Here is a 26,852-nt window from a genome sequence, read left to right as displayed (position 1 = left end):
TCACCCTATAATCTATTCTACGCTGTTTTATTTTGGCACCGACATTAGAACTCCATATAGGTTATGTTAGGTACCTCTAATATCAAATCTTTATATAATAACCATTAAGCTAAATTATCCATTAGAAATATTAACAATGACCCTGTCATCCAATCCAGCTCAGTCATTTAATAAAGGTAGATTAGATACAAAAATACAACTTTACTTATTCGGTAATTATTTGTTTTATTGGTAGACATGGCGTAAAATAAAAATAGGCATACAATATTATGTACTTAAAAATGTATATTGTGGAATACGTTATTGAAAAAATCCACCAACGGTTTTTCCCGTCAGCTTAATTATATGTATATATTTTAGAAATTATAATGAAAAAGTGACAATGATAAGATAAATAATAATATTTTTTTATATAATAAATCGAATACATGTGAGTGTGGGTGGAACTCGTGGACGTCCACGTTGTAACTGTGTCTCGAGTGATTCTCCTGCCTGGTTATTGAAGACTATTTGTGACCATGTGCCATCAATTTTCCTGTATTTGCTTATAGTATTACTTTTATCCGTAAAGATACATGTAAGGCTAGTTGACTCAATATCAACTTCTTTTATGTATGTATCTGGTGATTGTGTACTTAGGTATATTCCTAGAAAACGACACTTCGATGATAAAGATGCCTCATCATCTACAACCTGTTCACCTAAAAAATTTGAAATTTTTTTTATTATGCTAAGATAAACTTACTAGTTTACTACTTTTCTTACCATAGGTGCAGGACAAAACTATTTTATTTGTTAATACGAAGTCATATAAAAATAATACACTAAGTATAGTGTCCGTATTGTACTGTCATGATATTTATATGACATGAAAGTACGTGTTAGTAGTTTAAATTTATTTGGTGAATGGTTAAAAATTAAAATCAGCTGTATACTTTTTCCTATTAAACAACTTATATATATATATATATATATATATATATTTATAGCGTTCATAAACCATACAACTCCATAATAATATTTACCTAATAAACGACGTCCGATTAAACTTTTTAATGCTAAAGCAGCTAATTCTCTTCTCTCGTTTGCAATGTCTTGCAATGTTCCAAATTCTATAAAAATAATTATTAAATGACCGTGTTGCGAAGAAATAATAAAAATAAATAATATATTAGTCGCTCTTTATACATAATTATTGCATTACATTTCAAAGAATTGTGATACAAATAACTTTTTGTACAACCACTTATTAGTGTTGAGACTCCACAAATGTATTATTTCTATTGAAGTCCCAAAGAATTTATTACACATTGACACTGTAGTCACACTCAACAAAAAGTTGAATTTATTAAAATCATTATCTGATATAAAAAATTTAATAAATTTAATGAAGTCGAATTATCAACTCTAAAACAAGCTTTTGAGGCTATTTATGAATATCAAACAAATGGTAATTACCAGTAGTATAAGTTATTTTCGGTCTATATCCTGTAACAAACACATTAAACATCAAATCATTGTGCATTTTATAAAACCCGGTATTTACCTATTAGTTTTATAACTATGACTTGTATCATTTGATCGAGAATTGCATTGGCTTCTAAAATTAAAAATAAAATATATTATTATAATATACTTACATTTTTTGTTTGATAGAAACCGTGTGTCATAGATATATTTTATCAATAGGTACATATGATTAGTCTCAAAGTATTGGTAAATAATAAATACGAAATACTAAAAGGGGTTATTACTTTGCGTTAGGCCAAAAACTCCATCGTACACTGAAATTAAAACAAAAATCTTGTTTGCATAAAAAATAGCAAACAGCTATTGCATAACATAGAGAAAATAATTGGCTTCTAAAAGTTAAAACAAAATGCATTTTAATGTACCTTCCCTTTTTTTTAATGAAACCGATATGTCATATTGGTGTTTGTCAATAGGTACATAAGATTATTCTCAAAGTATTTAGAAATAATAAATATAAAAAGGGATTTTTACTTCCTGATTGGCCTGGAACTCGACGGAAAGCTGAAATTATAACAAAAATCGTGTTTGCATAAAGATTATAAAACAACAGTGTGGAAACGCTTCCATAAAGTGCAATGAATATTATTACCCGCTATATTGGATATACTATCCTTGTGGTCTGAAATGATTAAGAACACATAAATTAATGTTATTGCATTTAATGTTCAATTTTATTACAAAAAGGAAGACGAAATTCAAGGTAGAAAAAACATGTTTATTAATAACTCGAAAGAAATATGCTCCACTGTATATTCAGTACGATGAGAGTCTCTTTGAAAAATTCAATAGGAATGAAATATTGGAAATATTTTCATAAAATTTAACAAAAACTATTACCCGGTATAGCGATCAAAAAACAAAGTTTCTCTGAAATTCACATTACATAAATTAATGATATTGGATTTGATTAGCTATAATAAATTATTACGTTATGTAATTATAAATTAGAAGACGAAGGTCAAAGTAGAAAAAAAATTATATTAAATAGACTAGGGAACCCTTATGAAGTGTAATGGCTGAGTTGATGCAGTATTTTTTCATAAAGCTACTATTTAGATTTCGATGAAAAATATAATAATTATAACACTCGTTCTTTGCATACAGATAAACGTAAGATGCAGTTTTTATATTATTTTCAAATAATTTTTTTCTACTTTTGCCATTATGTTTTGTATTATTATTATAAATATGATTACGGAAATTCAAGAAACCAAGTTCATGGACATCATCAACCATAAACTCAATAATATGCTCCAAACCATCTAAAATAAACAAATAAAGATTTAGGCTATACTAAAATAATAAAATCATATAAAATTAGGTACAATACATACAGTATGTTTAGAATAATATTAAACCCGACTTTGAGCAGTAGCCATTAAGTTCACTCTTTTCCCTCGATTAGAAAATTATAAATCGTTAATGCATAATACACTCTATGGTGTACCAGATATGTGCTCTGTTCACTGTTCTAAATACCTGGTGCACCTTTCTTAGCTATTAATAACAACTAACATTTTTATTTAATTATAACTTGACAGTTAGATACATATAACAAAGCTTCTATATATATTAGTATATTATTTTAAGTATAGTATCTTACTTATTATAGGTGTACCACTTGTTGTTAAATAACTCTTAAAATAAATATTCTTGATGAGTTCAGCTGAGATTCATAATTAAAAAAAATTGTATAAAACAGTTTATTTTAAAAACTTAAAAATCATTTGTTTATAATATAAAATTTAACTGACTTGAAGTGAAAATATTATCCATATAAACCGATTCTGTGAAAAAGTGAAACATTACATTTTTTCAAATTTTAAGTACCTTAAGTTGATAACTGTGAAAATAAAATAATTACCATCATCTGCCAAAACACCCGCAAGGAATAGAAAGGATATTAATAAACTGGAGAGTTTCATTATTATCTGCGAATAATAATAAATCAAAAACCATTTTATATTAGTCATAGTTGCCTTTTGGGTAGAGACGAGAAGGTTAGGTTAGGTATGATTTTGCAAGACATTTTCAATATGATAAATAAATAAATATATATATATATTTATATATGTATATGTGTTTATACATCTTTTTACCAGACCCACAATATTTCCTAGACCGTTAAATTGATTTTTATGTAAACAAAGGTAGAAATCTATCTCGAAAGGTATTTGATTTGGCCAATATTACAGTTATTTCACCATATTGAGGATAGACAAAGTAAGAACAGGTCTGTTAACAATAATTTCAGTTGCATTGTATGAAAAAGTTAAATTATACTATTCAAAATGATAATTAGAAAAATTAGTATTTAACTAAATGTTGTTATTAAAATTCGATATTATGAAGTGACATTATATACTTAATTTTCAGGCGTCTAATGTAATATAGGTGTACCAATTTGTTTCTAGCGTTTTGTTTTAAAATCGTAAAAATAAACAATTAAAACATGCAAAACAATTTTTCTTAATTTCGACATAACATTTATACTGAATAATAAAGTTTTATTTTGAAAATTTACTTTTTGTTCACTGTAGACGGGTTATTTTAACGTTGAACAAAAAAACACTGATAATTAAAACAATTTTTTTTTATATATTTATCGGCCCATTAGCCTTTTGTCTTCAATCTCGAAAATATTCGAAACAATAATTTATTCTAGATTATTTTCTCACCTAACCGATATAGATACCTCACCACTAATTTAGATTGAAACCTAAACATTCAACTATACAACAATTTACTGCGTTTTACTGAACATATAAGCAATGGCTTTGACAAAAAAAACACCATACAGGAGCTGTCTTTTTAGACATAGGTCAAGCGTTTGACCGTGTATGGCATGACGGTCTTCTTTAGAAATTAAAAATACACTCCGACAGCTATTTTTAATCTAATTAAATCATACATTTTCTATCGTTGTTTCGCGTTTCGTATAAATGAAACGACATCGGAAACAAAATATATAAAAGCAGGAGTACCTCAAGGTTTCAAAATTTCCCCTTTTACTATTTAACCTATACGTCTTCGATTTCCCAACAACGAATAATACGGAAGTAGCATTATATGCGGATGACAGTGTAATATTTGCAGGTTCTAGTGACGCTGAAGCTTTAACTCAAAATATTTAAACTCACCTCGACAGCAATTCAGACTTCAATTATGGGCTAAAAAATGGAAAATAATTTTGAACCCCTCAAAAAGCACAGCAGTTCTATTTTCATTACGTCGTCCGAAAAAACGTCCCCATCATAAGACTTAATAGTGATAGCATCTCTTGGTTCTCTAATATATAATACCTCGGTGTAATTCTGGATAAAAATTAAACCTGGAACCCTCATGTATCCTTAAAACTACAACAACGTTACCATAGACTGAAAATACTCTATCCTCTAATAAATCGACAAACATCCCCAAGTTGGAAATGCTTCCTCATGCTGTACAAGCAAACCTTAAGACCTTTGTTATTGTACTCGGCTCCTGTGTGGGGTAACTGCGCCAAGACTCACTTAAACAAAATTCAAATCTTCCAATCCAAAATCTTAAGAACCATCTCAAATGCCTCCTGGTTTGTTCGAAATGACGCACTTCACGCAGACTTTCAGCTTCCACCAATAAATGATTACATTAAAAAACTAACAATAAACTTCTTCGACCAACTGAAGAACGCTAGTGGAGCACAGTACTACTATCTTGGTAATCAGCCCACTGGACGAAGACTAAAACGCGGACGCCCCCACCGGATTATCTTTTAAGATTATAAACATATTTTCGTTATTTGTCTCCTTCTTATACTTTGAAATTGAACTTTTTATCTTATATTTGTAAATAACACTAGACATGTTTTAGTAGTTTAAGTAACTTCGTTATCCAACGTACTATTTGTTTTCCTTCTTTTTATTTTATTGTAAATAGTGATCTTATTTAAAACCGACATATTTGTATTGTAAATTAACTCTAAGTTTAGATGACACTAAGCCAGAAAAAATTATAAAAATAATTATTAAAAAAAAAAAATTAGATTTATAAAGTGTATACAGTTTATCGAAGAAGCATTAAATTATAAGTGCTTTTTAGTATGTCAGACAAGAAAATCGATTTTTCCTTCATTTTAGCGTTAAAATTTTTTTTTTTTATTAAATATTATAGATATTTCTTATCTAGAGTCTAAATTGAAGCCACGCTCTTATCAATATAAAAGTCATTATTTGCCAATTTCCATAATCCTGTTTTTATGTTGTTTGTTTTATAATAGTTTTTTTTTTTTTGGAAAATTACTATTATTTTTCTCAAAAACTAATTAAAATTTTAAAAAAACTAATTTTTGCATATTTTTAATTTTAAAATTTAATTTTTGGCGAAGTTATTTTTTTTTAAATTTAAATCAACGTACTGCTGAAACTGTTTTAGTTACAATGGACTTTCTTAATCATTTTGCTTCTTTGACTTGGACTGACTTTAGGCTATTTTTTTTTTAACATACATGTTTATTTTTATCTTGGTTGTATACGCCAAAATATTTACTTTTGTATAAAATATTTACTTTATTGTGAAAACGATTTAGAAAACTGCAAAAAGTTTTTCAGCCGAGTCTGCATCCACGAAAGAGCATTTTCATGTCCCGTTGAAGTACCGAATAAATATAGATTAGTTGTGGAATTATAATTTAAAAAAAAAATTACATGGAGCTTCCAGTTACAGCATAAGCCAAGGAGATTAAAAAATTATGTACAATCATGTTTCTGGCTAAAATTGTAGTGTTTATTATCTGGCCAAAAGTAACTTAACATAGTTTAATATATAGAGAATTAAACTGTTTTGAATTTATTATTTAGTTCTAATTTGAACGTTGAACGTACATCATATCTCTTATCTCCTATATCTTACCCCTATCCCCTACTCCTATACCCCACCCCTATCTCCCACCCCTATCTCTTGTCCCTAACCCCAACCCTATCCATCCCCCACCCCTTATCTCCTACCCCTATTTCCACCTCCAACCCATCTTCGTGTGGTAACGCTCTTTTGGTAACGCTTTTATGGTAACGCTTTTTTCGGTTATGTGCCAGAGCTAAGACATGAAAATGTCAAAATTCAATTTTATAAATCGTTTTCATAATAGATCACAAAAGTAGCGTCTTGATAATAAAGTACAAAAATATTTCGTCCAAGTCAAAAAAGGAATATTCAGCCAAATGATTTAGTTTTTCCATCATGACTCATAAATAAAAATCTTGTTTTTGGAGGGTATTAATTTCTTTCTAAAAAACGTGTACAAATTTGTTTCTAGCGTTTTGTTTTAAAACCGCCAAAACTAAAAACATTTTTTTGCTGTTTTATAATGCATTTTTTTTTAAATTAGAAAATTACTAATGTTTTTTTTTTTAAATTATATCAAAGAAAAAAAAAATTATTTTTAAATGTTTTTAATTTAGAAATTTTTTTTTTCGATTGAAAAAAAGTGTTTAAAAATAAAATTGTGCACGTATATGAATTTAGTTCCCTACAGAGTTATTTTTTTTTATCTTTGTATTGTTAAAACTTTTTGAGTTATAATGGAAATGTCTTAATCATTTTGCTGAATATAGCATTTTTGACTTGGGGCTGGCTAAATATTTCTAAAATTATATTTTAATCTTGGTTGTACACGTAATAAGATCTACTTTTGTGAGGTATCATTTAGTACACTTTAAGCTAAATATCAAACAATACCAAAATTTATAATATAATTCTCTTCAAAATGTGGATTGTGTAAAACGATGATTGATGATGACGATGTAAAACGATAAAAGAAACGATAAAAAAATAACTAGCAATAAAAAATCATTATTATTTTTCTTTAACGCTATAGCTTTTGAATCTTTAGGCCATGCGTTTTTAGCGTTATTAAAATTTTTAGAGTTTTATAAAAACACTTACTTAAATTGTGGAGTTGGTAGGAGACTCTTGGACAACAATCGACTTGATCAGATTTCGAAACTAAATGTACTGCTTGCGACTTACGTGTGCAATGTAAATATTATGTTCATTTATTGGCACAACCGGTTCATTTTTTTTTGTGTGATTTATCTTGTACAAACATTACTTAGAAAGCAGAGTTTGGACTATTTTTTTCTATGCAATACATTTAAATAAGAAAAATATTTTATTAGATGGAATAGTATTTTTTTTAAATTGTATTATGGTTTTACAAAAACTGTTTCAACGGTTACAATGATTGAAATTCTAAAAACTCTAACGGTATTGAAATTCAAATAACGTGCATTGTATTATGACTTGATAATATACCGTCAACATACCGTCTACGGTATGTGGAAGTCAGTACACAGCGGTTCCTAAGGGGGTTTTCGGCTACACCACCCACGGTGTCGAGCCACCTAAATATGTCTTAAAGTAATGTTGTTATAATCCAAGTCTAGCTATCTTTCAGATAAAAAATTAAAAAAGTAGTTTAATTGAACAATGCGTGATGCGGACATCAATTTCTATTTCTACGTACTTACAAATTCGTTAATAAATAAAGAATTAATGTTCTCAAACATTCCAAAGGCCATTATTATTTAATAGGCTGTATTGATTACAATTTTACAGTAACATTATTTTGTTAAATAATATTATTTTATTTGTAAGATTTGGTTTTTTTCTACAATGAACCCATACTTTTTAGAATTTTTTTTATTTCACGGGTTCTTGGATTTCGTTTTTTACTATCAAAACCGTATACTATAGGCGGTATTTTTTGTAAATGTTTCTCCCTGTGCAATATGAGATATAAACAGATATTTTATCGACGCGCAGTTTTGAAAATCTATTCATTTTCCTTTAAAACGAAATTGTTTTAGTGTATTTTGTGGTTGTTGTTGTAGTTTTTCTTATTTGTACACATTTATTCGAATACGAAAATATTTCACCGAAAAACAATTTATTTTTTGCTCGATTGAGGTCGATTCACTACCGTTCATTTTGTTGACATTGTGCAAATTGTTGTTTCCAAAATTTCATATTATTTTTTTGTCCCTAAAAATTATTTTTCTGTTAGAATAAATATAAAACTAATTGTACGTATAATAGATTTACACTATAGAATATACTTTAGCTACACCTATTTTAATTAAAAAAACTATAGTAAAAAAAAAAAGAATACTTTCCACCACTTTTAAGAAAAAAAAATAAATTAATTCCACTATTTTTCAAATTAAACATGCTTAGTGTAAAAGTTAATTCAATATAATAAACGTTTAATTATCAAAATTAAATTTGTAATAATATATATTTATTTATATACATTTGTATATATCTTAAAGAGCATGGTGAGGTCGGAGCATATTGGGGGGGGGAGGAGAGCACAAGTTTCCCAGAATTATTATTACTGAATGTCATAACTCATAAATCACTATCAAATAAACATCATGTACTATCATAGTTAATTATTGTCTATTTTGAAGCTATGCTTCTTATGGGACGCCTTGGCGCTGGGGTTCAACGAAGATAAACGGGGTATCCTAAATTGGACTTAAACCTACAAAACCTTCGTCCAGTCTTACTAAAGCCAACACTTCTGCTCTTGTCTCTAATGAAGACTTGATTACTGCGTTCTGAATTTTCAGCAATTAATAGCAAAGAATCTGCGATGCTCCTACTGTCTTCATATAACACTGCAAAGCGCTCCGGTACTCTTTTTCCTGATGTTTTTCGAATGGCTAGTGATAAAACCCTATTGCAACGCAAGCTACTGATGGTGAATCCGGTTTGCGTGTAATATTTGAAAATGGAATACCGAAAGTCGGAACCACTTCTACAAAAAACAAGAGGATGATACTTTCATTCACACAGACTGTCATCATCTAATATCCTCGGTAAACGTTAAATGTATTTTTTTGTAATAATGTTAATTACTCATTAGATAATTTTATCCAAGACTTTTATTTATTCAATGATAAATTTTCTAAAATTTACCATTCACCGTTAAATAATATTATGTAAATCTAAGTCTATATTATCAGAATGTTAGAGGCCGCAGATCAAATTTAATCAATTTGCATTCCAACTTTATTCTTTTGTCCTATGACATTTTCGCACTCACAGAGACATGGCTCTCTGAAGATATAAACAAAGCTGAACTAAATTTTACCGGTTACATAATATATTTAGATGTGACAGTAATCTGTACTCGCACCCGTGATGGTAGATTTTCTAATCGCCGTTAAGGAATCTCTTAATCCAAAGCTTGTTTCCACTGGTGTATTAAATATTGAACAACTATTTATTTGGTTTTCCATTCATAATGGCCCCTCAGCTCTTATCAGTGTAGTATTATTATATTTGTGCAAAAAATCATTATATGATAGCTATGTAAATTCCGTCAACATTATCTGGGAGTTAGCAAACTGTGAACTTCGTATATTTTGTGGGGCCTTCAACCCTCCAGGAGTGTCTTGGAATACCGTTACCCAAGGGCTAATTTACACCAGTACGTTCAACAACGAGTCTTCTTTAATTGGTGATCTGTTTATCAGCATGGACTTTCTTCAATTAAATACAATTAGCAAGCGTTCTAGGTCCCTGCTCGATTTACTTTTTTCAAACCTCCGAGGTGCATCAGTTAAGAAATCTCCTGATTATCTACTTCCCCGTGATAGCTATCATCCTGCTCTCTCTATGAAATACCAGCCTCCTTTTCCTTTAATTATGCTAGATGATAAACATATCTATCTAATTAATTGTTATTTTCAATAAATTGCCAAAATATAAATAATTATGTTCACCATTGCTCTCTAATCTGGAAATTTTATAGAAAGCTAAAATGTGATTTTCTTTTGCTTTATTTATAATTAATTATTATTTCAACTCTGTGAGACTGATAAGATATTTGGAATTATCATATTTGCAGAATCGGGGAAATAACATACTATGCAAACATTTTTTTTCTATATTGGCATGCATATATCGAGTGTTTTTATACTGAAGACTAGCATTGACACATTTCCTAATGTGTCATATACCGTAGATAGAATACACAGCGTAGTTTATAGGACATGTCATTTGCAAAACGGTAAACATCGTGTAGACTTTGTCAAGAACTGAAAAACACCCTAACCGAACCGAGGGCCTCTTACACGTCTAAAGACGCGGTAAATAAGTAGAAAAAAAATGTGCACATGTATTGTTCAAATAATTCGAAAAAAAATGTTTTTATACTTAACGCAAAAAATATCATGATCACTCATGTAGCAAATTTATCGGTTTAAAAAAGAAAAACAACAGATATTATATTTATTACACATTTTATAAAAGCCATACCACATTATTCTTGTTTGTGTCTTTGTTTGTCCTTTATGCATTAGTACACCATTCATCCAACCGCCGTGAAACTTTGGGAAGTTGTTAAGTACACTTCCGTGAACTTAACGGAGTATATTCGGGGTATATTTTCATTTATGTAAACAGTGTAAATGTAAACCTAGGCCACAGCACCCAAGTGTTTTTCTAAAGTAAGATAAATGTATTTTCGTGTTAACTGTTAGGCCAAAATTCGATAAATAATACTTTCATAGAAAATTATACTTTTAAATGCCACATGCCAACTCTCTAACAATTAAAAAAATGTATACACCTATGTCATGGTCTTGTCATTAACGACTTATTGGTTTGTATTGGCCTAAAATGAGACCCCTAATTCGTTGAAAATTGTTCACTATCTTTAATGGTCACTGTCATTTTAAATATTTTGCAATTGAGCGGAACACGAAGCAATGGGTATTTTTAAGATTGATAAAACTTGTTTTATTGGACGCTCGGACCAAATGTTTTCATCATAGTTTAAAGATGGAATAAGTACGGTTAAATTTTCAAAAAAACAAAAAAAATTGATATTAAAAATGGTTACACGTTGTAAAATAAGATAAAGAAAAATAAAATTTGATTTGGTAAAATTTTCTTTTTCTTTTGATTTTGGAGTAAAACGAACGATGCAGCAAGAAGTTGATTTTTTGAAAATATAAAAACGGCTTTTAAAAAATACTAGTTGTACGCATCCCGTTTCGAACTATGATGAAAACATAGTTTTTAGTTAGTATGTAAAACAAATGTTTCAAGAATTTTCTATAACGTATATCTGTGACGTATAACTTTAACATACTATTTAAACTAAGAATAATTTTCTGAATAGTAGACTGGTCGAACCCCCATTTGGATAATTACCTTTGGAGCTCTTTAGCTTAAAAATTTAAGGAGGAAGGGTGGAGTGAAGTTTAATTTTTTTTTCTAGTACCACTAAGATTCTGTAAATCTGAGCTGTGAAAAAAAATGTAAATGTTTAGTAATTTTATAATATTGGAAATTAACTACCAACAAATTAACTACTAACTATATTAAGTGTCTCCGATTATAAAAACTACAAATATGCTATTATTTTAAGAGAATATGAGTGTCCTGTCCTTAATGAATCTATCAATTTTTAGTGTATTTTGATTTATCGAAAATATCAGAATAACATGTTTTCGTAATATTACCTATACTTGAAGGTAAACGTTTTATTAATATTAGGTGTTTGCTTTACAACGATTAATCATTTTGTTTTCTTTATCGATGCGCAAAAAGTAGTAAAAGGAAACAAATATAGCCAAATAACGACTGAAAAGGCATAGTACATTTCCTAAGGGTTTGAAGTACCATACCATACTTAATACTATACCATGAATGTCGACTTTTTAAAGAAAATTTTGACCGATTTATAACAGTCGATATATTGATTCTTTTCCCATACTAATTACTTAGAGTAACAATAACTATTGTGCAAAACAGTGTAACGATTTTAAACAATCGGTGACTTTTGTTGACGGCTGTTATTATGCTATACTTGAGAAGAATGTCTTTTATTTTTGCGATACAGCTGCGATGGCTAAATAAACACATAAAAAAACTATACGTCTTGGTTCAAAATATATTAACGGGCAAATTGTAAAATTTGGTATCTACATTTTTTTTTATGTAACGGTAATCATTTGAAAATTGTCTTTATCGTAATTAAATAGATGTAAAAAAAGGGAAAAGAATCAAGTAAAAAATTCCAAATTGTTGGAAAAACATAGGTAAAAAATATTTTCAAAATAGTTATTAGCGGTTCCATTTTGTTAAACTTTTTAATGTATGATGATCGTTCCTCTTGTACATCCTAACTAGCTTCATTAATATATTTAATTGCAACTTAAATCTAACAATATATTGTTCTATTTTTCGTGTAACCATATTAATATGTAATAAATAATATAAATATATTAAAAAATTAATTAATTTACAATATGGTTTTGAGATAACAAACTTCAGCAATATAAAATATTTGTTTCTATATTACTTTTAAAGCGTAAATAAAGACAAGAAATATTTTATTTAGTACAATAGAATAATAAAAATAATATTTCAGGAACTATTTCCTGTACCCAAACGCATTAGACGCACGCGATTTATGGATAGAGGCGATTCAAAAATAAAAATAACACGTATGGACAAAGTACATAGTAATACAAACATTTTTTATCAAACATTCAAATTCATAGTGTATTAAAATCAATTTATACTCGATTAAATTATAAAATGTCAATACTGTGGTATTAAGTAATAACAATTAACTTAAACTAATATCACTAAGTAGTCGGGTATGAGCTAATCATAACATTATTTAGTTTGGTCAATTATATAAAATAAAGTATTCACTAACGGCTATACTTAATGAAAACTTTTCATTCATCTTAGTTACTGTAAGCAGCAATTGTATTTATCACAGACAAAGTTTTTTGGTAAACAAATGACAACCTAAAAAAACAAAAAAATGTTTATAAATATTATAATATAGTAAACTTTAAAACAACATTAAAAGTTTTAAAAAAATACCCATTATATTATACTATAGTGCCTCTTTCCCGGTCAATAATGCCATACGAGTATTTATTTTATTTTATTTTTATTTCCGGAAACTTGGCCAAAACAAATTTGGTCAAAAGACAGTTAATCCCAAATAATTCATTAAAGTCACAAAAATAATAATACAATTTGATCTGTATAAAAGGTAAATTTCTCCGCTCAATTTTATATGCTCAAATCAAGATTTTTATGATTATACTTAGGAGTCACTTGTAAAAATCTAGCTTTCGTTAAATTATTTGTTTTTTTTTCCAAAAAAAAATAAAAATAATCAACTGTAAAAAGTTGCAAAATGTAAAAAAATAATTGATTGTCAAGTTAATTGCAAATCTAAATTTGCTTATAGATGCAACATTAAAATATAATATAAATATATTATAATCATTGATCTAAAATAGTCAATTATTGAAATAATTATTTAACAACTAACTTAGATTCGGCTTTGCAGATAGACATGTGGTTCAACGGCAATTCATAAAGCTCTCCAACTGAAGGGTCTAAGTAATAAATAGTATATGACAAATTAATTCATAATTATTCATAACTTCAGGTTTAAATATTAGGTAAAAATTGTGTGTCATTATAGTCTTACTGGCTGCTTGAACAGGAACACATAAAATCGGTACTTTCAAAGCAGTGAACTCTGTTGGAAGACTTTCGGCAAAAGTCACTATTTTCATTGGGTTTTCTTCTAAGCATTTAAGAAATTCGCCATGAAGAGACACTAATTTTGGCGAATCTAAAAAAATGTATTTATTTTTTAATTTAGATCCATTTTTAAACCAAGCGGTTCTTATTATTGTTAAGATTTAACCAACCAGTTCTAAGTTCATCTACTTCGACTGATGGCCACAAAATAAATCTATACGCAGTGTTGAGAGTGGCCAACGGAGAACCGTGATGAGGAGTGCTAAAAAAAAATACTGAACGTGTCTTCTCAAAAAGTTTTCTCACATTTGGGTCACTACTGTTACGTGCTGAACAAATTTCATAAAATTATTTTTACAGATTAATAATAACTAACGGTGACTGATTTTTTTTCTTCTAAAATGAACTCTATGTAACATTGCTACAAATTGTAAAAATAATCTTTGTTTACATTAATGCGATCGGCCCATTACACATTTAATGCATATGGTAGGCCCATATTATGCATAGGTGGGAATGTTATGCTTAAGTAATGTATAAAAACGTGTAGATGTCTAACAGGCCCTTAGAATATCAAATAAATTCACCCGCAACCAACATGCTTTTTACAAGAAGTCCACCCATAGAATGTGCAAGAAATATCACTGGTCTGTCTCCAATACCAATCGCTAACAGTTGATTCATTAACTTTTCAGCTCGTCCTTCTAGTGTTCGCTGTCTAACACATAAATACAAGTGTAAAACATATGTATTATAAAAATATAATATAATGAATTTGAATACACAAAAGGGAACTCATACTTTCTTGATTTTAAAGGACATGAAGGCAACCATTCGGATAAAGTCGAACTATAGTTAACACCAACTACACGAAGACCATCCTGGTCTATGGGTAACCAGTCAGACGGCCAACACTGACTGTACCCTTCACACGAGGCATTTTTTCGTACTGTCGCTAAAGATCTATACATAAATAATGATTCAAAATAACCGTTAGAGTATTAAAATTAAAATAATTTACCCGTCTAATGTGTAGGGTTCGTTTCCTTTGATATTGTCATTAATAGGCAAATCGTTCATTACGAATTCAAAGTCATTACCGATTTCGTCCCATTCCCGATCTTCCACTTCAGTATAATTTTCTAAATAATCTTGTATATCTTCACCAACGGACTTTTTTAATGAAGTATACGATCTCAGAGTTTCAGATTTATAAGCCCCTAAACAGAATATTGGATCAATGCATTTTTTATAATATCAATATTTTTTAAATTGCATACCGAGAATTCCAAGTGGTTTGTTGGTGTGCAGATCTTTTTCACGCCAAGAGAAACTGACACCACCCAATAGACCGTGAACGAGGACAACATCGATTTTGGCATCTTGTTGGTTTCGGTTTTTAGGGTACAACAAAACTGTGTTTTTGCTGTAGAGGTTACTACCATTAACGGGATCTTTATTGTCTAAATTTAATAGTGTTGTGTTGGCCCACGACTTAACTCTAAAGTTGTGGTGGTTTTTCCAATCAAACAGCACACTGATCCATCCTAAAATTATCAGTTATAAAATTCAAATACATAGCCCATGATATTAAAAAATACCTGTTAGAAAGATATCTTCGCAAAGATTTGAATACAAAGAGGCAGCTGTTAATAGTTGACTGATCTCTTCAGCTATATTTTGATCGTCCTTTAATAGTTGGTAGATGGCCATTAAAATAAGTAATCCACCTTGTTTTACCATATCTGTAAGAAAAATAATTTAATGAGTACAATGATTAATTGAAAACATTCTATTAGTTCTGTTATTGATTATAAATATTATAGATGGCGCGCCGAGACAAATATTAATGTTGTACGCCGACACGGGACGAGCGCTAGTAGTATCTTTTCCATTGCCCTATGTCGGTGTACAGTAGTGAAATTTGTCTTGGTGGAACATATATAATATGTATAATCAATGGTCTTATATAAAAAATATTATGATGTACTACGAAGGCCGTTGAAAGCTTACAGATGTCGGAAATTTATCGAATAACAAACCTGTTACATTTTTTTCATTACTACAATGATGACGTAATGCACTAATACATAACTGGAATATATTATCATTGTCCACGTGCATGCTCCTAAAATCGGGTGGTACGTCTTCTGGATGAAAATACTCGTGTGTGTGATCCTAAATATAAAATTAAGTCTTGATATGATACTTTTGAAAACATTATTTTACAGTCAAACCGGCCAACTTGGAGCATTATGGGTAATTTGGGTAATTATAGGTATAATTATACCCACATGCCCCAAATTACCTATAATTACCCAGTTGGCCGGTTTGACGGTACTTACTTTAAATGCAAAAGCAACAAAAAAAGACAGACACGTGTGCTCACTCATTCCGTTTAGTTTAATCAACAGTTCACGCAATTTACTCAAAGTTTCCTAAATTATTAAGGTGTTAATAATTTAAACCAGAACTATGTACGTACAACTATTACGTTTTTAGTCCAACGAGATTTTTGAGTAGGTAAAAAAAAACTCTGATGTACATTATTAGTCCTAGCAAAACCAACCATAGTATGTGCTTTGCTCATCTGCACTATGTCTTGACAATCAGCATCTAAAAAAAAAAATGTTTAGTTTAAACATTATTCAAGAGTATAGGTAGATTTTATTTTCACTACCTTTCAAATAAGCCATTGTCGCTAGACGATGAGTGGCCGCTAAAGAAATGTTTGGATTATTACACTTATTGCCCAATTCCAATAGTTTCACGGCTTTTTTGAACTTTATATTGTCCCATGTCTGGAAAAAATATACAAGTGGATTTGTCGGTTGCAGTAGACCGTTACTGTCGATGATACGGTATTTATCGAGATCTAAACAAGAATTCAAATAAACACCGTAGCAAAAGTGAAATGTGATTTATTTTATTTTTGCTGCACCTCACCTGTATACAGAGCCTTATTCAAGAAAATATACTCTGGCGTTTTGTGGTTGTTCAGCAAGAAAGCATCTTTTTGAACAATGTTTCGAATAGAGTAAGCCGTCTGATGGATTTGGTATCCGAACCATCCTAAGCTACCGGCCACCGTGCACAGAGCAACAGACTTGGCATACAAATGAAATCGAGCATGTTTATCGGAAATAAAAGCGGGTAAGTGAATTAGAGCTTTTTGAAAATTTCCGACCGGTACCAATTTGTACATTACGCCATACCATAGAATGTCGTACGATCCAACGTAATTTTTTTATTTTGAACAACAATAACAAAAGTGATAAAGGTATTTCGCGTTGATGATTATGTTGTTAACGTATCGTGTGTTATCACCATGGAAATAACTCTATGGGTTATTACGTGTTTGTTGTGATAATAACTAATAACGAATTTGACACAAGTAAAATATACTGTTCATTGCGGTACTTACTCTACCAGACATCTCTTTCAAATAACTGAAGGTATTTTCAAGTAAATCCTGGTTTATGTAACATAATCGACGTCATATCTGCTGCTTACATCATCTCATAATTTTATTAACGAATAAATTGTTAGATATTATAGTTCCTAAAAAAAAAAAACTGTTAACAAAAATTCACAAATTTTAAAATCTCACCTTTTTGAAAAGGAAGAAGTGTGTCCGATGCACTCAAAATGTGTTTTGCCATTCTTACATTTATTCGTGACGTTCCCTCAACCGAAATATTACGCTCACTTATTTTGTGAGCAATTTTAAAATCATTTCGATCATTGATGGGTATTAATTCCTTTATAATCGTTTTGCCTACAAACTTTTTATTTGGTAAAACGAATCCTCTGCAAATTTAGTTTAAAAATTATATTATTCAAGCTTCACTGTCAATTAAATTTAAGGACTTCCTTACTCGTCAAAAAATGATTTCTAGCCAACTTTAACATGTGTGGCACATCAGCAAATACATAAATACTGTGCGATGTAATCGAGTGTGGAAAAGACACATTATCAATAGATATTTTCAAATCTCTCCATAAACTCATATTAATTGGGCCCCTGTCGTTGACCTTATACAATTTTTATAGTGACCAAGGAGGGGATAATTTTTTCTTCCACGCAAAAATGTGTATGCCTTTGGACTAATGCTGCGCAATGAAATTGCTGATGCTATATCAGTAGGCAGCTACAAATATTAACGGTATTTTCTTAAAACGTATTTCGAATTTAAAATGCTCCGTATTCAGTAGTTGAGTTTGTTTTTGAGCCAACTTTCTTAATCTTAAAATCCTTTTAATTAGTCTTTACATTCTTTTGTTATTTTTAATACCTCGATTTCATCCATAGGTCTAATGTTAATGATATTAAATATTGAACAATTATATAATAAACTATGAACTACTAAAATAGAGATGATAAAAAATCAATTTGAATTACATAATAAAAATAGTTCGATTATCACTCGAAATATGAATAATGGTAATCTAATGTTTAATATTAGATTACGAATATTTTATGATATTATTACAATTATTTACAAGAGATATTTTACAAAATAAAAAATGTTCAGTAGAAAAAATAACTAATTCCTTATCAAAACTAGTGTTTAGCTTCAAATTTCCGATTACACCTATAATACGACGGTTTAAAATCGTTGTTTGAATTTGTATTTAGTCTAGTTTTGTACCTAATATATTTAATAGACACACATTTGGGGGGAGGGGGAGGGGGTTGAGACCTGAGTTAAATAAGAATTTTTTTGCCCATGCGTATTGCTTAAGGAACACTCTTACGTTTATACGTATATTATAATATAATAATAATAATATCATACATTACATCCCTCAATTACCTTATGTCAAGGATAAAATATATTATATTATGTCATAGCACGGCAATATACTGTTAATAGTCATTTTAGTTGTTTCTGTAAATATATTTAAAATGTATAATACATTTTTATATTAAATTAATCTATTTGTATTATTTTAAATGAGCTAAGTGAACAAAAAAATAAATGCTGACAAACTATTTTTGAATTTCGGAGGGTTTTTACCGATGACTTGGCAACGTCGCGTCGCGTCATTTCGATTTGTCTGGTCTATGGCGATGGTTGGTACATTAAATTATTATACGAACTGTTCTCATTCTGCATTCATTTCATTTGTATTTTCGCATTGAACGCCGAATGGTGACGGTGTGCATTTTTAAGTTTTTAACGTATTTTTTTTTATTGGTTTTTTTTCATACAGCATAATGATGTTAATGTAAGTATTATAAGTCCAAGTTTTATATTAGGTACTATAATAACGCTATAGCGGTAGAAAAATTTCATTGGTCGGGGTAGCGTTCTTTTTCATTACAATTTCACTTCGTCCAGGTTTTCCCACACCAAATCCGTATCTTAAACTAAATTTTTTACAATTGAACTGTTTCCCATAACTTCGGGAAAATTTTGTTGACAACATACTGTTGTTATATAGCTCGACATTTAATTTCAAAACATATTTTTTATTAAATATTATTTATACGCTGTTATGTAAAGTCCCAGAAAAATGTAAGAAAACCCGAAATTAAATTTGTAAATGTTTCTCCGTGAACATAATAGGTACTCATTAACCAATTGTAGCATTTGTTTTATTTTTTATTTCGATGCGGAGATGACAAGATAATGACGTTTTTTACAATAATGTATTTTCATTTGTCCATTGAAGTCTGGGAGTATATTTTATAGCAGGTCAAACATTTGAAAACTTCACCCCTTCCCCTTCAAAATAAAGAAAAACGCCCAAAAAATATACACGTTTTTAATTTTAAATTATCGCGAGATTTTTTTTTTTTTTTAATAGCCAAATTAGATAGTACTTTACATGGGTTCTATCCTTTAGTTAGTGCACTACTGATAAGCTTAGGAAAAACAAAACCATATAAAAAATCTTATTCTTCAGAAGAGATGAACATTTAGGTTCTATTTTTTTTTTGCTGGCTGCTATTTCTTACGTTGCTAAGTGGTAGTAATATTTGTATTTTGAAAGATACAGTCAGTTTCTGTAACGTTCTATTTGCGGATAGCAATATTTAATATTACATAAAGTTGTTTTTATTGTTTACAGATTTTTTTTTAAAAAAAAGGAAAACGTCTTCAAAGTCTCGGTGGTATATACAGTTCCAATATGCAATTTATCAAGTGTAGGTAGGTGTTTTCTAAGGGTTAATAATTGTTTTGTATATATGATACCTTATTTTTAGAACACATCATAGATAATTATATACCCACCTATGCATATTACACATATTTAGGCGCCTAGTGAAGTTAAATAATATCGGTTCTATAGACTATATGAATAAAGTTTTTTAATAAAATACAGTTATGTATGGTATTATCACAAATTTCAAACTTTTTTATTTTATGTGCAAACAAAATACAAACAATACTGTAACTTGAGTGTTTTTATTTTTTTATTAATTAAAAAACTTAGAGACAATCATAGTTGCTTTTTACAGTTTTGTTGCGTTTATGCTCTCCTGTCATAACCTAAATGAAATTTGTTGTTGTTCACGTTAATTATTTTTGGCAACCGGTAAATTCAACAACCAAATCATGCTATTTTGCTTTCGTTAGAATATCATAATAGTACCTGTCTACCACACCTATCAAACGGTAGTTGTGAAACTCTATAATATCTAGATTTATATTCTATATATAATAACTTCTGTGTGAGAAATAGAAATATATTATTATGTGGAATAAATGTAATTGTTAAAATATCGTGTATCTTATATTTATTTTATTTGTGTTTTTAGTTTGCGAGTTTCAAAAATGTTAAAGGGCTTGCAAGTGTGTTCGCAGCTATGACGCGGCGTATGTCGTCGACTTCAGCGCGGTGACCGCTGTAGACTTTCAGCTCGGACTCGATGCGTTCTTCAAACCACTTCCACAGACTTCTTAGTTTCTTTGTGTCCAACACATCGTCGTACGCCAAAGCCGTCGCCCTCTAGATCTACCTGAACCGGCTCACCGCTTTCGCCACTATCTTATCCCTGACCTGCCGTTTTTCTAGTGACACCAACCAATTGCATAGCGCTATGTGGTCAAATTTCGGCAACGGTAGCCACACCAATTGCTCTTCACACGCTAACCGGTAAACCGACTCTATATATGTATTTTCCTTGAGTGCTAACAGTGAAATTTCTTCCTCGGGTAAAAACTACAAACACTTATTAAATAGCAACACAAATGTTTGAATTGTTATAATTTACTAACACTACCTTCGCTTAATTCTACAATTGTAAACTGTGTCTATTTTGTGGAATCGTTGTTTTCCTTACAACAATTTACTTTCTATTGATGATGTCCATGTATTGGCTGAATAGTAATAATGCAGTATTATTGGTTAAAATTATGGAAAAGCATGAAACGCTATCTATTCGCTTCTTCATGTGTTCAGAAAAGAACGAGGATGTGAACAAACGATAAAGGATTTACTTGACACAAATTTAATAACATTAATATTAAAATTTTAAACGAGAATGAACATCTAGCTCTCATCAGTTTCTGTAGGCGGTAAGAGATCAAGCAAGAGGAACTGGAGATTTTTTTGTTGGTCTTTGTACTACAATTTAACTTTAAGCCTTTTCCTTTGACATAGGTCTCATCTTCTTTGTGTATTTATTTTGGACGACCGGGGTCTCGTTTAACGACTCCCGTGGCCACACTAGAATCGGACACCTTTCTCTTGACTGCTTTTACAGAGCTGTTAATACTCACCTAAACATTTTCCTCAATAAGTGTTCCAGTATATAAATTGAAAAAAAAATGTTTTTGTAAAGATATGTGTAATAATTGTTTTGTGGCCTATTTACATGTATACGATTTATAGTGTGAAGCACAACAATTGTTATTAGCTGGTTGTATTTCGAATCATGGAACCGCCACCATTGATCGGCTACACGCTAAAAATGAAAATTCGTTCATAGTACAAGAACACTTGGATTAAAATTAATCACTTATTAATATTCTTTGTCAGAGCCTTTTGTTAAAATAAAGTGACAATTAAGGATTAATTAAAACATAGAAATGGAACACTTTCCAAAACGTGGGCGGCTTTTTAATTATTTGGTATTGGTAAACCAATACTACTGTTAAAATAATGATAACGTCGTGTGTGTGTGTAGGAAAATGTGAAATGTCTGTATGAGTAGGATCCTGGCTGTAGAATTACCCAAAACATCTGTTAAAAATATGTATGTACGCTTCGTACTTCAATGCTCCTACGACTGCGTCGGTTATCAGTCGCTAAAACAAATATAAAAATTACAAATATTATTTTAGGTATTTATAAATAATACATAGGTATTAGTTATTTAGAGTTTTTAGTCACATAGGATATTATGTTTAATAATATTTTATGATTTATTTTATTTTATTGAATTAACACCTGGAAGGCTCAAGTATAAGTACATAATTAGTAAATTACATAAGTATGATCACATGTGTGAGGTATAAAAATATAAGTTATGTACAATATAATAATAGTACAAATTGAAAATAAAATTTTTATTTACAATCGAAAATTGGAATAATATAAATATATGATGAAAATAAACCATAATATAAGCCATTAGTATACAAATATATATATCATATAACTTATTCATTTTGAGCCACGCAGAAAATGGCTGCCTTTTTTTGTTTACAGCTTATAATATATTACTTTAGTTGCAAAAAACATCCATAAAGATATTTGATGAAAAAAATGTATGCATAAACATAAATAAAAAAAAATAAAATAAAACAACACATTTTGGGTCGAATCTGTTAGCTTTTTCTTAAATATTTTACAAAACTTTTCTCAAATAAAACAGCAAGTAAGGCGTGCGTTCTGAGTAATTTTGGTATACTTCTTTTTTCGTAACAGATTTAACAGTATACTATTTTCCATACCCCTAAGTGATAAGGGTGGTCCACCCCAAAACATTTTTTTTTATGATTATTAATAGTATCAATAGTTATCAATAACAAATAACGTATTCGTTTCGGCATATAGCTGCCCGACCCGGCGTTGCCCGTGTTTTAGAATAGGCACACAATCAGCTGATCACAAAAATAGGAACGCCGGACGTTCACCGCATTCTCTCGAATCTAACTTTCCTCTTGGAATAGACGTGCTAGTACATTCCGCCTCGGCAACGACCGTTAAATAACTTCCAGCTGGTCTCTATTTGCCAACGGCCTTCCAGCTGAGCTGTGTAGTCAACGTCTTGGCCAAAGGTTGATTCATTTGGGCGTCTACTTTGACGTCTTCGTGGTTTTCTACACTGGAGTAGCTAGTGTAGTAACTTAAACCGCTGGTAATACTGGTCGGCAAACTGTCTTCCGACAAGACTAAAATAACGTATCGTAGGTTCAAAGTTGTCGTAATCGCTATAATAAAATCCAGTTTTGCAGTGGTCCATATTTCAGTTCTGTTGCATGTTTCTGTTTCTCCCACTTTTCGTACCTGGTCAACCACTCTCGGTTCAGGGCTACCAGCAGTCGTGCTGCTGGCTTGATATACCGACCTTTGGGGCGAGCCACACCCAACTGCCGTTCCTTGGAGTCCGACCCCTCCCGTTAGGAGGGCTCCAGGAGTTTTGTTCTTCATATCGTTGTGTTTCATAATGTAAGTGCTCGAGTGCAGTTTTACCCTTCTGCCTGTTTTCTCCAGCTGTCCGTGTTCCAATTCTGTCTGGTCTTCCAAGATGCCGGGAGCTGACCGTCCTCCCGACATAACCCCATTGTCGCCGCCACTTATTCGTCTAATCCCGGGGGTACGGCTTATCTCGTGGCTGCCCTGCCTATCTGTAGGGCGTATGAGCGAAGGACAGGTTGGTTCCCTTTGCCGGCCTCAACCAGTTAAGGTCACGACCGGCTGGCTGTTGCCTTATCGGCTAGGTAAGGTTAGGTTAGGTTTTGGCTGCTAAACTCTGGTTGCTCATATGGTCGACGAGTAAGTTTGCTTTTTTTCTAAATTATACTGTTCGAATTTGTTCTTGGTGTTCGGCTATCGTTACTTGAAGTTTTTCTTTCAAGGCATCCTTACATTTGCGTTCTGCATTAATCTCATCTCTCATTTTTTCAATTTGTGTTTGATGGTTTTCTTTAACTTCGGACAGCTCCGTTTAGTGTGGTAAACAGCTTGTTTGTTTGACTCCTTTAAATACAAAATATTTCCAGTTACATTAATGAACAAACAGGCAGGCATTCATTTTTATGCATTTTTAATATATAGATTTATATTAATTGTGGAAAATTTTAAATGTTATCTGCTATACAATGTATTATTGTATTACACATGTATAATGGATATATATATTTTTCCTTTTAGTTACTACGCTTTAAGACTAAAAGTTTACCTAGCCTAACCTGATCTAACTAATATTTTTAGTGATCGAAATTGTATAGAGCCTTAAGTGTTACATGCTGTTTATTTTTAGGTACTTACCATCCACCACCGCCGGTATACATAAATACCTGTCCCTACTAATACCGTTCCGGAAATTACACTTATATATTCGTACATCATAAATAATAATAAAATATAATAAGATATTATATAATAATAAGATTCAATAACAATTTATACACTAGCGTAAAAATTACTATGTGTTACTATTTAAAATCAATAGTTATCATCACTACAATTTGATGTCAGTTACTGACAATTTGAAAAATAATGTTTACATTTTTTATCATATGTACAATAATAATTTATTATTATTGTATTAATTATGAATTGGGTGGGTGGGTGGTTCTCGGTTAGAACTGAACCACCTTTTTTACCTTGACTCGGCGCCACTGCTACATATTATTGTACTTGAGTCATCGCCAGTAATATTTTGATTCCATTACAATATCAATGCAGATGTATTTTAACTGCAAATAACGACAATAAGTAGGTATTGACTACCAATACGAAGAAGTTTAATATTTTAGATTTGTAGATATGATATTGGATTGTGTGCTGATTCAATTCCTATTGTGTCCTAGTTTCTTTTAATTCTATTTTTACTCTTTAATATGTGTTATATGTTTTTTTGTACGCACAGGTTTGGACGATCTCGGGGTAGCAGCTTTGTAGATTTAGTTAATTTATTACTTAGATCTTTTAACGAAATACACTTGCGTCTACTGTATATCAGTCGTCTTTTTTAGGTGTCGATATGTTTTTCTGACACGTATATTTACGTATAATACATCTACGGCCGACTCAGCGTATGATGATTTTTACATAGATCAAACTATCGTTTGTATTTTATACTCTTTAGCTTTGATTATCCCCTTTCAGGCTGCTTGACTACTAGTTGAGGGACTACACAAAACTCGTTTGGAAGTTAAGTCCATTTGGTTTTCTAATTCCAAGGCTACCAGTCTTAATAAAGAAAGGTATACTACCCCACTTAAAGACGACTACTCTCCTTTACCAAACACTTTATAGTAACTATTTAATTACATAAAATATCCAATTCTTATCGAAAACACCCAACCAATTGGTAATCAATAAAATTGTATTCCTGGGCTGTATTAGCTTCCCAAGAAATATAGAGAACCAGGATAACTATAACCGGACTATTTAAGAAAACTAAGTTATAGTAAAATAATCAAATGATCAAGTAAAATAATAGATGAACACTTTGTTTCTAATAATAAGTTTTTACACTAATACACTGAGTTGAGCTATACACATTTACATAAGAATAGTTAATCATACTTTCGTGCCTTGCTAATTAAATGATTGGTAAGTAGCAGTTAAGCATGGCTAAACGACTGGACTTAAGAAATGGTCGTCGGACCGTACGCTTTCTCTATGGCCTCTTGGCCATAGAGAGTTACATTCGACTGACGACTGAATAAGACGAGTGACTACAGACAAATGACAACTATTGTCCTGTTACAATGGGTAATAAGCACAAGGACTGAACGCTTTTACCCAGTGTTTGTGGAGGGAGCTATGAACGTCATTTTCTGATTCTGAGATTCAGCGTACTATATGTGTTTTGTTTTATTGGTATAATTTGCATATTACATGGTATTATTCTGGTGCAAGTTTTAAAATCAATGAGTCATATTACATGTGCATATTATATACTATTGAAGTCGTAAAATCTTATTTGATATAGTTGACATAAATATACTACACTCCCTTCTACAAAAGTCGATACCAACTTTTGATTTTCTAATGCCAACCACTATTTTTTTTTTTAAAAATAGATTTGAAATTGAAATAATAAAAACGTTTTTTGATTTATTTTCGAAAATATTGATTTGTTTTTGAGTTATTAGTATTTTTATAAACACAGCTGACAAGAGAGGCTTTTTGTACTCCTGGATATTTTGCACACTTGATGGAGTCCCATTATATTTACTTATTATTATTATCGTTGGTAATAATTTAAAAAGTGACAACTAAATGTAAATACACAACACAATAACATTCAACGTATATCGATAAGAAACAAAATATATGCAGTAACCTATTTAGACATGCCTCTACCTACAGCTGCCGTGTTATAATATGAATACTAACTGTGATATTTTATGGTCGTTATTCTCGTTATTGTAGACTAAGTCCTGTCTTGATTGAATGTTTTACACTGAGATAAGATTGTATAATGAGTTAAAGTTTAACATATTTATATAGCGAAATACTTCCTGGTATATAAAATATTAATTATTATTTCAACAAATAACACACGTACCTACTACCATTGATTATAAATGTTATAGATAGCCACACTATTTAAA

General features: G+C 30.4%; 2 protein-coding genes across 3 annotated transcripts; both read right to left on the bottom strand.

Moving 5' to 3' along the window:
• Positions 1 to 247: 247 nt before the first annotated feature.
• On the bottom strand, positions 248 to 7,509 carry LOC126839655 (uncharacterized). Of its 2 annotated transcripts, XM_050575065.1 has the most exons (13): positions 7,456 to 7,509; positions 3,398 to 3,464; positions 3,288 to 3,320; positions 3,137 to 3,199; positions 2,730 to 2,795; positions 2,371 to 2,400; positions 2,123 to 2,152; positions 2,005 to 2,034; positions 1,755 to 1,784; positions 1,547 to 1,600; positions 1,459 to 1,488; positions 1,026 to 1,112; positions 248 to 701 (listed from the first exon to the last, which is right to left on the bottom strand). In XM_050575065.1, the coding sequence occupies exons 2-13, from the start codon at positions 3,456 to 3,458 to the stop codon at positions 409 to 411; spliced, it is 807 nt and encodes a 268-aa protein (XP_050431022.1). In that variant the 5' UTR covers positions 3,459 to 3,464; positions 7,456 to 7,509; the 3' UTR covers positions 248 to 408. The 2 variants fall into 2 exon arrangements, with proteins under 2 accessions (XP_050431022.1, XP_050431023.1); XM_050575066.1 differs by lacking the exon at positions 2,730 to 2,795.
• Positions 7,510 to 13,283: 5,774 nt separating this feature from the next.
• LOC126839767 (protein SERAC1-like) lies at positions 13,284 to 17,308 on the bottom strand. Its single transcript, XM_050575174.1, is given in 13 exon segments — positions 13,284 to 13,347; positions 13,886 to 13,952; positions 14,048 to 14,194; positions 14,274 to 14,432; positions 14,691 to 14,821; positions 14,905 to 15,066; positions 15,125 to 15,650; positions 15,705 to 15,848; positions 16,146 to 16,281; positions 16,449 to 16,541; positions 16,598 to 16,719; positions 16,784 to 16,978; positions 17,050 to 17,308. Coding segments are annotated over 13 exon segments (2,205 nt in total).
• Positions 17,309 to 26,852: the final 9,544 nt, after the last annotated feature.

Source organism: Adelges cooleyi, unplaced genomic scaffold, assembly GCF_023614345.1.
Source record: "Adelges cooleyi isolate 19-005CV unplaced genomic scaffold, UGA_ACOO_1.1 ACOO_flye_CR_arks_rails_tigmint_CR_PRNA_307, whole genome shotgun sequence".
Lineage (NCBI taxonomy): Eukaryota > Metazoa > Arthropoda > Insecta > Hemiptera > Adelgidae > Adelges > Adelges cooleyi.
This window is presented reverse-complemented; position numbering and strand designations above follow the sequence as displayed.